At 36.3% G+C, this 12,850-nt stretch overlaps 2 protein-coding genes across 2 annotated transcripts; both read right to left on the bottom strand.

The window, feature by feature from the left end:
- Nucleotides 1–144: 144 nt before the first annotated feature.
- On the bottom strand, nucleotides 145–4,902 carry LOC114727004 (ATPase ARSA2-like; the record flags this gene model as incomplete). Its single annotated transcript, XM_028913715.1, is given in 7 exon segments — nucleotides 145–179; nucleotides 182–259; nucleotides 355–493; nucleotides 1,973–2,083; nucleotides 2,551–2,701; nucleotides 3,967–4,091; nucleotides 4,554–4,902. Coding segments are annotated over 7 exon segments (900 nt in total), but the record flags the coding sequence as incomplete, so codon positions are not given.
- Nucleotides 4,903–5,775: 873 nt separating this feature from the next.
- LOC114727005 (SPX domain-containing membrane protein At4g22990-like) lies at nucleotides 5,776–12,498 on the bottom strand. Its single transcript, XM_028913716.1, is given in 13 exon segments — nucleotides 5,776–6,247; nucleotides 6,779–6,912; nucleotides 7,056–7,161; nucleotides 7,164–7,245; nucleotides 7,389–7,555; nucleotides 8,040–8,341; nucleotides 9,014–9,474; nucleotides 9,571–9,684; nucleotides 9,833–9,939; nucleotides 9,942–10,143; nucleotides 10,605–10,725; nucleotides 11,384–11,617; nucleotides 12,309–12,498. Coding segments are annotated over 12 exon segments (2,088 nt in total). The 5' UTR covers nucleotides 11,437–11,617; nucleotides 12,309–12,498; the 3' UTR covers nucleotides 5,776–6,008.
- Nucleotides 12,499–12,850: the final 352 nt, after the last annotated feature.

Here is a 12,850-nt window from a genome sequence, read left to right as displayed (position 1 = left end):
AAATAAGGAAACGTAGGGGCGGTCAGTTAAAGTAGTTGATTCAATATACCAGAGTAATTTGCTCAAATTATATTATTTTAAGCTATATTTTACGATATCTTATGATATGATATATAATCTGTGGCTTCAAATGCAATAGCTTACCTCGTCCGGCAGCAATGGCAGCTTGGTAATGTTAAGTCATCATACAACATGTAAAACTGGTCTAGGTACTTCTGTTGCATTTTCATTCTTGCTTTAAGTAACTTGGATTCAACATCTGCAAGTATTAAAGATGAAGAAATGATATTGATAAGGTGAGGCAGAGAAAAAGAAAATATAAAAGAAATATATAGAACATGTCAAACATACTACCTTCGTCATCATAAAGCACTTGATTGATGATGATATTATGTGTGTCAATCTCGAATTTTGTTAGCTCCTGAACCAGTCTCTCTGTTTCATATAGAGAGAGGAACTCCGGAATGCAGACACAGACAAAAGTCGTCATGTCCTGCAAATGAAGGTACCCAAGAGTGATTAAAAGGAAATTGGCATAATTAAGCATGCTCAGGTAAGGAGTCAGGGGGAGCACGTGTTCAAAATCCTTGTCAATCAAATCATAGCAAGGGGTAAAAAGTTAGAAAAGGTCTTCTGGGATGACTAGATATAAAAATTATAATATCAAATTGTTTATACTGATTAAAACAAATCCTTCACAATTTTCAGTTAAATTTTATTGCCATCATACCAACAAATTTAAAAGATTTTCTAGCCCATCTTTATTTAACACGTGCTTATGTAGAAAGAACTACACCAAGAGTAAATATGTGAAGCACAAAGTCCGCATCATAACTAACTCTAACTCTACCGATCCACCAAGCTATTCGAATAAAAGTGACACAAATCATGCATAAATAAAGATTGCCCATAAATATTCCTTGCGGATATTCTGTTCAGATTCGAAGCTTCTGGCTGACAACTGGAGATGTGCTACTAAAAATCAGTTTAACATATTTCAAAAATTTGGCTGCAACTGCCACCTAACAATTTTAAGAGTGAATTTATATTTCAAACAAATTCTTTTAATTCAGAAACCAAAAATTAAACAAATGATTAACCATGAGAGTAGTGTTTATGCAATCATTATATACTTACTTTTTTGAGCCTGCACGGTTATATAGTTCCCATTTGTATGTAGATATGCATCTAAACTATTGAGTGCTACCAGCCCATTTCAAGTGTGAGAAGATACTATGATATATACTAAAAGAACTGTATCAACACTCCAGTTGAAGCAAACAATTTATTCATCTTAATTACAGGGTTAAACTCAAGTACGAATCTGATTTCTACCTATCACTGCAACTTGCTTTCCCTTTCTTCTTTCTTCTTCTATGTTTTAGTAGTTCCTCTGTAATTTGAAACCATAACTAATGGATAATGGTTTATTTCCCTACATTTTGCTTCAAAGATGATTAAATAGCCATCCTTTACATTATGTGCGAAATTCAAGCTGGGTTTCCTGTTACAGCTTCAATTTCTTCATTTTCTTATGCTTTTTGTTGCCATGCTTACTTTAATATGGCGATTTCCGATGTAGTTAAGAACTTGTCCCGAACCAGCACAATCTAATCTTCTAGCATAATTGACATTCATTTCTTGGATTCTTTTCGTGCCTTTTCTTGTGATATCATCATAATCTACTCCTCTTGGATAGAATTTATTATTATTCAATTTTATTATTTTAAATAGTATTTTTATATTAAATAGAAATATAGTAATTTAACTACAACTGATTTGACCACAGATTGACCCTAATTCGACCAATGAATCTTAAATTAATGCCTTAAAAATTCAATAAGCAGTCCAGTTTTGATGACCTTGATTTTATGATCTCTTAGAATGCATGTTATAATTCAGAGAAAGATGGAAATCAATTGACAGTTTCAAAACAAAACATAAAATAAATTAAGAAGATTTCTTAACTTACAGGATCCTTGAATTGCATGTTAACTCGTTCAATTACATCTTTCATGCCTTCAAGCTTCCCAAGTAATGCATCCTCGGCAAAATCATCACCCATGCCAAACATGCTTGACATCTGCAATGAGAAGAAAGTTTTTCCTATTATACCGAAGATAATGAAGCATGTAGCAAACACACACCACCTTATCAATTAAGTTTGAGAGCAAGGAAATAGATGAAGCAAAACCACAAGAATGCATAGGGAAGACTGTGTGTTTCAGTTTTCCCAAAGGAAGATTTAAAAAGAAGAGAGATGGACAGTAACACAAAATGTAATTCAGAAAACATCAAAGTATGCTACTTTAATGCAAATATCATGAAGACACTCATACATAGTTTCTGGGACGCCACAAAAGTGTTCTAGATTTCAGGTCTAAAATAGTGAAACAACCTTGAAAAGCAGAGTGCAGAACAAAGCATTTTCATAGTAGCTCAATACACAGCAGTAAACGACATAGGGATTATAAATTTTGAAAATTGCATTTTAATAAATAATAAAAGCACTGAACCTCTTTTACTTTCAAACTAAGAAAGAAAATATACCTGATTAAACAAACCACCAAATTTGTTTTTCAAAGACATCACTTTTGCAAGACCCTTCTCTAGAATTGATGGAAATTGCAGCAGTCTGAGTGTATGACCAGTTGGAGCAGTATCGAATACTATAACAGAATAATCCATCGTCTGCACCAATCTGTAGAAATTTGTCATCATTAAACCAAAAACCCAGTTAACAAATTTTAGATGAATCAAGTATCAAGAGTAAATTCTGCAGATCAGAGACTTGAAAGGAAAACAACTTCCAGATGGCCTCAAACCATTATAGAAATGACTAAAGCGCAAAACATGCATCCAAATTTAGATTTTGAAATTATTATACACAGATTTTGTTTGCATATATCTGAGCCATGCAGCACTTGTCCAGACCAATAAAACTAACTTTTTTTTTGGCCTAATAGGTCTGAGGACATGTTAAAAAGCTTGGTGACGTGTCACAGTAGTGTCCATGTCCAATGTGACTGAAAATATATGTTGGTGCATTATAGGTCACATACTAAACATGGTAATCTTATTTACAATTGTATCAATCTCCTAGATTTAATTTTCTTCAGAAATTCTTTCCAGATTTCCAAAGTTCCCAGATAATGTTGACCTTAAACACATCTAATTTTCTCTTCTCTTATCAGTTGGACATTTGGAGGACTCCTGTCCTCATAAACCCTGAAAGTTGAAATCAGTCTAGTCTGTAATGTTTTAACTGCTAGTTTGTTCAAGGTTAAAAGATAAAACTCATGTCAACATGTGGGAGAATGTTAGAGCCGACATTGGGTAGCTTTAGTTATTCTTTTTGATATTTAATTTGCATGGTTTCTTTCCCTTCAAAAGCCAATTTTAAAGGGTAGGTTCCTCATGCTTCCCTAGATCTCCATCAATTGGCATGAAACCTAGAACAACCTCCACAGAATACACTACGTGTGGATGGCGCAACCTAGTGGTCACCATAGGTCAAAGCCATCAAGGTCATTAGCTCTTCAACAGTGGTTTCAAGATAGAGTTACACATTGGACGGCATATAAGATTCTTGTGTCACTTAAGTGACATGTTTGTTCCCGGACTGCCATATATGATTCTTGTGATACTTGAGAAACATGTTTCTTTCCTCTTACAAGCCAAATTTGAAGGAGAAATTCCCATAACTGCTCAAGTCTCCGGCAAAAAATATTTGGGTGCAGCAAATTCCTTAAATCGTTTACTTTCCATTATCGCCTTTCTTCTTTCAAGAATTCTCATCCAAAATTTTGTTCCAAATTTAATATTCTTTTTTATCCATAAATGTAATCCAGCAGGCCATGAACAGTTATAAACATAACACTCCTTAAACTACTTCAGAACTTAGACAACAAAAATTCAGAAAAATTTCAAGTCACTGTTGAATCACAGAGACATTTTTTCCCTTACTTCAGCATCTCAGCAAAGCTCATTGCCTCATCAATTCCAGGTATAGCACCAGCTAGTTCTGAGAACATGCTATCCATTCCATCAGAACCACCGACATCCTCATGTTCAACGGTAGGATCCACCTCCTATTAAGCGTCATAACATAAAGTGAGAAAATATACCGGGCAAATTATGAACATTACAACAAAAACTGGACCTAGACTACAAACTACTATGAAATAGATACAACAACCTATCCTAGGAAATTTTAAATCATAATTCTTCAAGTAAACGACGGACATGAAGTCAATACATGTAGAAGGCTTCGGAATAATTCTAAGAAAACCGTTGCACTCATGTAGGCCACTATCAATTGCTCAAAAAGTGTCCAGACGATACAGAAAACAACTGAAAAAAAAAATTCTAAAACTATGCATAATTGGTTTTTGTCGCTGTTCACCATAAAGCATAACACTCGAGAACATGATAATGCTCAGATTCATCATAAATACATAATTACAAATCTACAACACAAGCCTCTTTAAAGGGAGAAAAGGACAAGGACAACAAATGAGACTAAAATAAAAATTCAGGACACGAGATTTCACCATAGCATAAAGATTTGTAAAGCCATTAACCAAAGTGGGGATCTTCGTGAAGCGTTGCTGAAAAGCATCACTGAGGTTGTGAGCGGGGTCGGTGGAGATGATCAGAACAGAGCTTCGAACCCTGGAGAGAAGGATCGAAAGAATGGAGCTACAGGTGGTCTTGCCCACACCGCCTTTCCCTCCAACAAAGACCCACTTCAGAGTCTCTTGATCCAATAAGTTCTGCATCGTTCCCTCAGGCAAGTCCTGTTGATCCGCCATGGCCACAGTCCCTTTCTCTCTCCTCTGCTCTGATTGTCAATCGACCCGGTGACTCGCGAGTCCAGAATGACGGAGAGAACCAGAAGACCGTTTTTCTTACGATATCTGGAAATAAATAAATAAACCGAGTGAAAACCAAAAAAACTACTTGAAATGTTACTGTTGGTAAAATTTTGGTACGTCCCATTGAGGGGAAAAAAAATCAAGGGACTTTGTTTTTGTTAATCCTTTAACTTTGGATCCAGTACTACCCGGAGCCAATAAACCATATTAGCAATAATTTGTAAATTTGTATTATATTGTGCGGATATCAAAATTAATATGGATTGATATGCGAGTATTACTAATGCTAATGTCATAGGTAATTTTTCCCCGACTATTTTGGTAGAGTATATGTTTACTTTTATGTTAAAAAAAGGGTAATTTTAGCAGAAGAAGCATATAATGACTTGCTTTAATTTTAAAATCATGAATTCAGTAGTTGCTAAACATACTTTTAGTAAATTGAGAGTATTATTTAGTACTCTTCTAATTTTAAATGTAAGACTTACTTTATAATATAATTACATTTAGGATTCAAAGAGCATTTACTCAAAGCTTTTTGATGAACAGGGACACGCAAGGTGGACAGTCCGATTTCTATGTGCTTAAGTGGAGTATCATGGAAGGCTGACAAAGGAGAGGAAATGTTAATTTCCAAATATACGTTCTGATATGAATTGCGTTCGACCTCATGCTGATGAGTCTCAATGGCCTCGTGTGATGGATTGACTCTGCAGGACTAATATCTAGTGGGGGTTTTAGAAATGTGCTGATTGCTAATGATTTAGCGAAGGCGATTCATAATTATACATAATTACTTTTTATGGTTTGTAGGAATGTGAATTAATTTAAAGATGACAACATCTTCATGGATTACAGAAAAGAGGGTTGGTTCCATAAGATCAAGTAAGAATATAAATTTGTGTGTGGAACTTTGAGACTTGATTGATAAAATTGAACTTGAAAGACCAAAAGTTTTATTATCGGCCAACATTAAACTTCAGGTTGCCAAACCACCTAATATTTCATGCCTCTACTGCTGAAACTGGCTAATGCAGATCCTTTCTCACTACTGATTAAAGACAAGTTCACATTACGAGTATATACAGGCCATATTGCCGGGAGGAAACTAAAGAAAAAGCTAAAGACTAACTAGTAGAGTGAGTTGTAGGCGCAGGAGGTTGCAACAATGGACGAGATGCAGATGAGAAGAGCCGGAAGTAAGGTGGCGTTCAAGAGATTGCTCTCACCCAAATACCCCGACATTGTTATCGTTGCATCTGCAACTACCCGGGCTAGAGTTCCGGCTTCGGTTGACAGCAATCCTCCGTTGAATGTCCCCCTCGAAAGCCTCGACGACATCATCCTTGATAGAAGTGAGAGGTTCACTCCTGAATTTGATCATGTTAAAAATATGCAATTCATGTTCAGGGCACAGATTTCACCTTCAGAAGTAGGCACAATATGTTATACTGCTTACATGTCACACCAACTTGTTAGCTAACGGCATATGATATGACCTTTTGGACAGTTACATCCAAGAGCTGACTCATGGAGATCACAAAATTCATATAAATCTCATAATGGAATCCCAGTCGCAGACTATGGGTGTTGAAATCGGATCCTTTACATTTTACAATTCTTGCATTTGGAAAGACAATGACGAAAAAAATTATGTGGGATGCATATCTCATCGTTGCACTCTTCATTATACGACCAAAACCAATTCAACTGTGACCAAGCATGCTATCAGTTCATGCCTACAATAATATTTGGATTTGGAGATAGATAAATAAAATCAGTCACCACATAGTCCAAGCCGGAGCAATCAGAGTCCGGTAAAGCAAACTTGCAGTCAACTTGTGCCTTTAGTACTTTTTAAACTACGAACTTTTTGGTCACATAGAACGAAAGAAAAATACCTTCAAGAACTTCAGCAGATACAAACGTGATAAGGGCTGAGCCGACATATTGCAGCACTGAGTAAGGGATGAAAAAATGGAAGCTTAGGACTAGTCCAAAGCAAACCATAATTTCTGATGCCAATAGAACTTGCCTGCAAGTAAAAGCCAACCGGAAAAGGAAAAATTAAAGATGGAAGAAACAAGAAAAAGGAGGGAAGATTAATCAGATTGAGATAGTAGACTTCTCAGGTATATTGTTCCAGAACAGAATACTTCGTAATACTTGAAGGATCACCTTTCTTCAAATATATTGCTGATATAGCTTCCAACAACTATGTTTACAGGAAGTACAGTAAGGCCGAGGCATGCAAGGAAAATGGCAACCTTGCTGGTTGACCAAAAAAGTAGTAACTGGTGATAACGCTCGATTCAGCTAGTACAATCTCCATTGCATATTTGAGCATAAAATAAACAAATAACTGAACCTGATAATAAATTTTACAGTTAGAGAAGAAGACTGAGTCAGACTTCATTTTGATATAAATGAAACATTTGGAATCAAGGTAAAAAGTGGAACGACGTGATAGAAATTATTTCACGGCAATAGAAGTCATTATTGGCTCCTTACCTTAACTGATGGTGTGAGTAACCCATACGCTGCCACAATAGAAGAGGCAGGTTTCTGAACTTCTTCAGAACCATCATTTTCTTCTTCTTCTCCGACTTCATCTTGCTCCGTAGCTCCTGAATTCATTATTAATGGCTGTGCATCAACTGCAACATGTATTACTGGAACTGTGCCAATAGAAAGAATATCGTAGAATCAATTGATTAAGAATGATTAAGAATGATACATAAAATTAAAAACATAAGGACGTAATCACAAAAAGCGGGAAAAAAAATGTACGTAAAAGTTTGGTTGACATATTGAATTGATGTTGGCCGCTGGCAAGACCAACCTTTCAATAATCAGAAAAACAGCGCCAGATTTTCTATTATAACCGATCGATATTGCCAGGGCAAAAAATGAATTATCAACATGAGGGTAGTTAACATAAAGATCCCCTTAAGTCTTTGATTGCTAAAGTGCCCCGAAGTACACCTCACATAACTGAATTTTTATTTTATTAATTGATTTTCTTATATAATATCAACATTTTTCAAACAAAAAAAGCAGCACTTCAGGAGCTTCACCAAAATGATACTTCAAAAGATCCGTTTTGAACACAACACTGATCTTGAAATAACAATGCAAAACATAACAAATAAACTGAAATACCAGGATTGGCTTGATATGCCTCAAGGTTGCCTTTCTCATGGTGTGGGGGTTCCCTGAAACAAATCCACAACCACAGTAGATAAAGAAGCCATGCGAGAGCCATGACCCACCCTGGCAGAGTCTCTTCGTTCATTGTGAATTTGTAAATGCTAAAATTAGTCTGTAATAAAGAGGCAAGCGCTGGACCACATGCCATTCCCAGAGCGCTTGCACTAACAAAACCTGCGGATGCCTGCATCCTAAGTTTCGATGGTACACAATCACTGATATAGCGCCTGTTAACAGCTCTTGCAGAACCTAACCTGAAATGTCAATATACTAACCACATTGATATGATTAAACCCAAAATTTTTATCATGTTCAAAGACAATTACGGCATAGACCATGCGAATACACTTATTCTCCTACTCATACCTGGGAGAAAAAAACATGAAACCTTGCTGTTTTGAAAACGATAAAATGTGGAGAGAGAAACCTGTTTAAGAACTGCTTCCCGAATATAGCTATGTACATTTTCATCTAATACATGGTATCCTTTTCAATACTCCTACATCTTAGGGTCTATTAATTAAGAAGGTCGACTTACTGTGAACTGTGCTTCCCGTCCAGGATATTTAGCTACAAAGGTCACAAAAGCGTTCGTGGAATTAATTCTGCTCATACTTGTCATATTTAAATTATATCAATGGTCTTGCTTCAAAGCACTACTTTGTTAATGAAAAGACTTCTATATTAATTTCGAGGTGAATTAGAGAGATGAGTTCTTTTAAAGTCTATGCCATGGTTAAGAAATTAAAGAAAGAAAAGTAAATCGAATGCCAACTGTTGAATGCTTCAAGGACAAGTTTAAAGTTAATGCAACTGTATCATGCAAACTATTTGAAGTATAATCAAGATTTGCTGCATCTTTTGCTATAAAAACACAATATTTACATTTATAAGTTTTGAAATACTGAGCGATAGGAAATACTTGCCCACAGAAAAGACGTCCAATCAGAAGAACTGATATTGAATTAAGATCATAAGCCAATGCGTACAGGGTGTTTCCCACAAGAAGAAGAATGCTACTTATCAAGAGAGGTCTCCGATATGATTTGTTAGACCACGCACTGAAATAAACAGAAGAAAACATTTGTGCCATAGCCATTGAGCCAATGACAATACCACAAACGGTTGCTGCAGCCCCGAGGCTCAAAGAGTAGTTGTCTGCGGTAGGAACAATTATGTATGTGTTGACCATATACAAAAATGTGCTCGCCAAGTTTAGAAGAAGTGACATGAAGTGATATCTTTGACTCTCATCTTCAATATGGTCTTCAGATGGTGATGGCAGCTCCTCTTGCATGATAAAAGCATGTCTTCCCAAAAACTGAAGGAAAGTTGTTGAGTTTGATAATCTTTCTACGGCCACTTTTATAGAATCAAGGACAGGATCCTGCAGAAGTTAAAAGATTGTTAAGATTCAAGGGATCGGTTCTTCAATGATTCAGGAGTTAACAATAAAATGCATGTAATAGACATGAGAGAAAACCAAGTGAGAATAAGAAGGCTGATCATATATTGATATGTAGCGTCCTTGACGCTGTTGTAAGTCCCGAAGATCTGCAAGATTGTGGGATAAGACTCCAACTATGGCTCCAATACCCTGCAAAGAAGTTATTACATGAATGAAACAAAAACAAAAGAAGAAAAAGATTTTGTTTCATACAATATGGAGCAGAGAAAATGGAATAATATTAACCACATAGAATTAAGCTTAGAAAATAGATATTGTTAAGGATTAAGGGCATTACCACATGTCTGAAAACCTGTCGTAGTTGAGAGTAAGGATGATTTGCACGTGTCTTGACATAATAGTCAGCGAATTTATAGCCAAACCGCTTATCAAATTTTTTAAGATCTTTCTCAAGCCGATAGCATTCATTTCTACAAAGAAAAGAAGCTTTAAAAGATCCCGTCCAACCTCTGTGTACAATTCTTGGAGGTGATACACGTTCAAATTATTTTGCGGCTGTAGAAGAGCATGATGCTGCTGTGCAATATCAGACAGCCTATGCGCAAGTAGACCTTGTTGTTCAAGCAGAAATAGAACTATTTTTTCAATCTGAAATTTTGAGAAGAAAATATGACTCAAAAATTTCATAGTCATTCTAAAATGGAATTATTAAGCACAGACTTCGGACTTGATAAGCTTTCCATCCCTCAACATAAAAGCAAAGTCTCACCCCTAGCTTATTATAGACTCACTTCGAAGTTTAGGGATATCAGAATAGGTACAAGCATATATTAATGGATATATTGCATTATTTTCCATGTCATATAAGAATGACGAGAAAAATGGCATGCTCGCTTATTCTGCATCGCCATAAGTAGCCAATGTACCGCGACGAATCACCTGAAGTTCATCTCGTGTCTTTTATGACAACTACCAAAAAACTAAAGGCCCAAAAAAAGGTCTACTTTGTGATGCAAATAAGGGACTACGTACTACAAACCCCACTATTGAGAACTATTTTTCACACACTAGTCCTACAAATGGGAGTAATGTTAACGCAGAATAGTTGCCTGAGTATCTAGCATCCTTGAGAAGTCTCTCAGAACATTATGGCGATTTTGTGCTCCAACCTCAATCTGTTCCACGTATCCCTTGACTTTCTTCTTCATCAACTTATAGTTGATATAATGTCTGAAAATAATTAAAAGCATCTTATTAGAAAATGATTTTCAATTTCATATAAGAATTCCTACCGTTAGCAATAGACAAACGGACAAACAACGTCACGTGCCAAAGAAATAAAGGTCATCAAGATCAAGAGTTTCGTATATTTATAAAATATAGCAGAATCAATAGCAGCACCAATATTGAGAGTAATCCTTCTTTAAAGGCTCAAACTAGAAGGTACTTTCGAATATATCACCAATAAATTCTATTAAGTTGGACGATGTTAAAAGTTACTAGTTTGTTCGTTTCAGAAGGGACTGGCTAAAGGATAAGTATCTCGCTTAAACAAAAGTAATTGATAGTATACTTTCAAGCTTATATTCTTATCCCATAGAAACCTTTTAACGATGAATCCAGTCAAATTGGCAACCCTAGAAGGACCATCTTGACATTTTAAAAGCAGGATCAAGAGAATGTAATTTGATGAGACAATTCTCATGGAAAATTTATGGAGCACAGGCAAACTTTCCATGAATTCAGCATGTGGTCCTCCTAGCAAGAGAGAAGGAAATGAAACTTATTGGGATAAGGAGTGCCATCAAAACATGTTTAAACAAATGAAGCCATGGAAAAAAAATACACGCTATCCAGGGCTTTCTTATTGTTAGTCGTAGATGTATACCCTTTCCATTCTTGAATTTGTGATTCTCTCAACTTTTTCCCGAAGGCAACCATATTCCGAAAGTTGCTCTGTTTACCGACCACTACCTCAAACTGTTGAAGCTTTAAATGTTTGTTCAAACAGAACGAGAAACCCGGTAACGATAGTTGTTTACTCTTCTTTAATGTCAATATTTCAATCGGCTGGCCAGAAAAGGAACGAAGATTTCCAACGCAACAATATCATGGATTACAGCTGAAAGCAAAAGATTAATCTCAGTTAGGATATCTGTAAAAATCAACCAAAAGCATCGAGTTTTCAGTGGTCCCCAAAAAAACTAATAATAATGAACAGAAAAATGAGAAACAAAAAGAAGACCGCTGTAGAACACATGTACTCTCAACTCTTCATTTGTGAAATATTTTATTTTCCTCGAAACCCGCCATGTTTCGCTTAGTCAGGGTGGAGAAAAGGGAAAGAACTAAATTGATACCGCATCTATGTTTAATACATTCCCAAAATGGCAATCATAATCTCACGTAAAACATGCCGCCCAATCGTTAGTTTCCAAGAACAAATGATTCATCATTGTGAGTAAGAATCATGGGTGGAAGTTGCAGGAGTTCAAGTTCATCGTCCCCGTGCACATTTAAAGAATATTATTTGTCAATATTCTCAAGAAGACTACATGAACCTTAACTCTTCACAGACTAGCTCAACACTAGGAAAGACTTAACTGGACAAGGCAATTCCACAAATCAGGGCGAGAGAGAAGCCAATACCGAGTCGAAATCCAGAAACAAAACCCGGGTTCTGTAGTGAATGCAATGGATAGAAATGCGAATTGAATTCTGTACAGTACTTAGCCTATGTATTCATATACTACACATCTTATCTTGGCTGTATAATATAGAGAGAGAGAGAGATTGAAATGAAATGGCGGTACCAGGTGCGGGGTCATTCATGAAGTTTGCGAAGCAGAAACAGCAGAGCTCATGAAGATGCAGAGGCCAAAACAGAAGAGTGCCCCCATGAGAAGCTAAAAGCGAGTAACAGCATTCATTCCATTATCTGAAGAAAAAGAAGGGTTATAAATGAAATCAAATGAAATGAAAAGGGAAACACAGAAAGAGCACGAGCAGTGGCAGCGGAAGAAAGCGCGGGGGGTCGCAATATAAAAGAGTATCAGGCACGTGATGTCTGGCGTTCTGCCTCCGTACGGATGGCTTCACAAGCTGCCACGCACGCACCCCCCCTCCGCCACAGACAACTCCCTACCGTTATGCTGGGTTTCTTCTCAGGCACCATTTTCATCCGAAGCATTTTGCATGAATATGATTTTTATCCAATTCCGATTTCGATGCTGTAATATATAGAAATCCACACTCTTATGTTTAATATAAAAGATAGTTAATTTAAATTTCTATAATAAATGTGACAAAAAAATCTTATATCTGTAATTAAATCCAACTCTTCAATTCCCTCCAA

The sequence above is a fragment of the Neltuma alba genome, unplaced genomic scaffold, assembly GCF_004799145.2.
Source record: "Neltuma alba isolate B1F8T4 unplaced genomic scaffold, ASM479914v2 tig00012424_pilon, whole genome shotgun sequence".
In the NCBI taxonomy this organism is placed as follows: domain Eukaryota; kingdom Viridiplantae; phylum Streptophyta; class Magnoliopsida; order Fabales; family Fabaceae; genus Neltuma; species Neltuma alba.
Note: the sequence above shows the minus strand (reverse complement) of the source record. Positions and strands in the feature narration are given on the sequence as shown.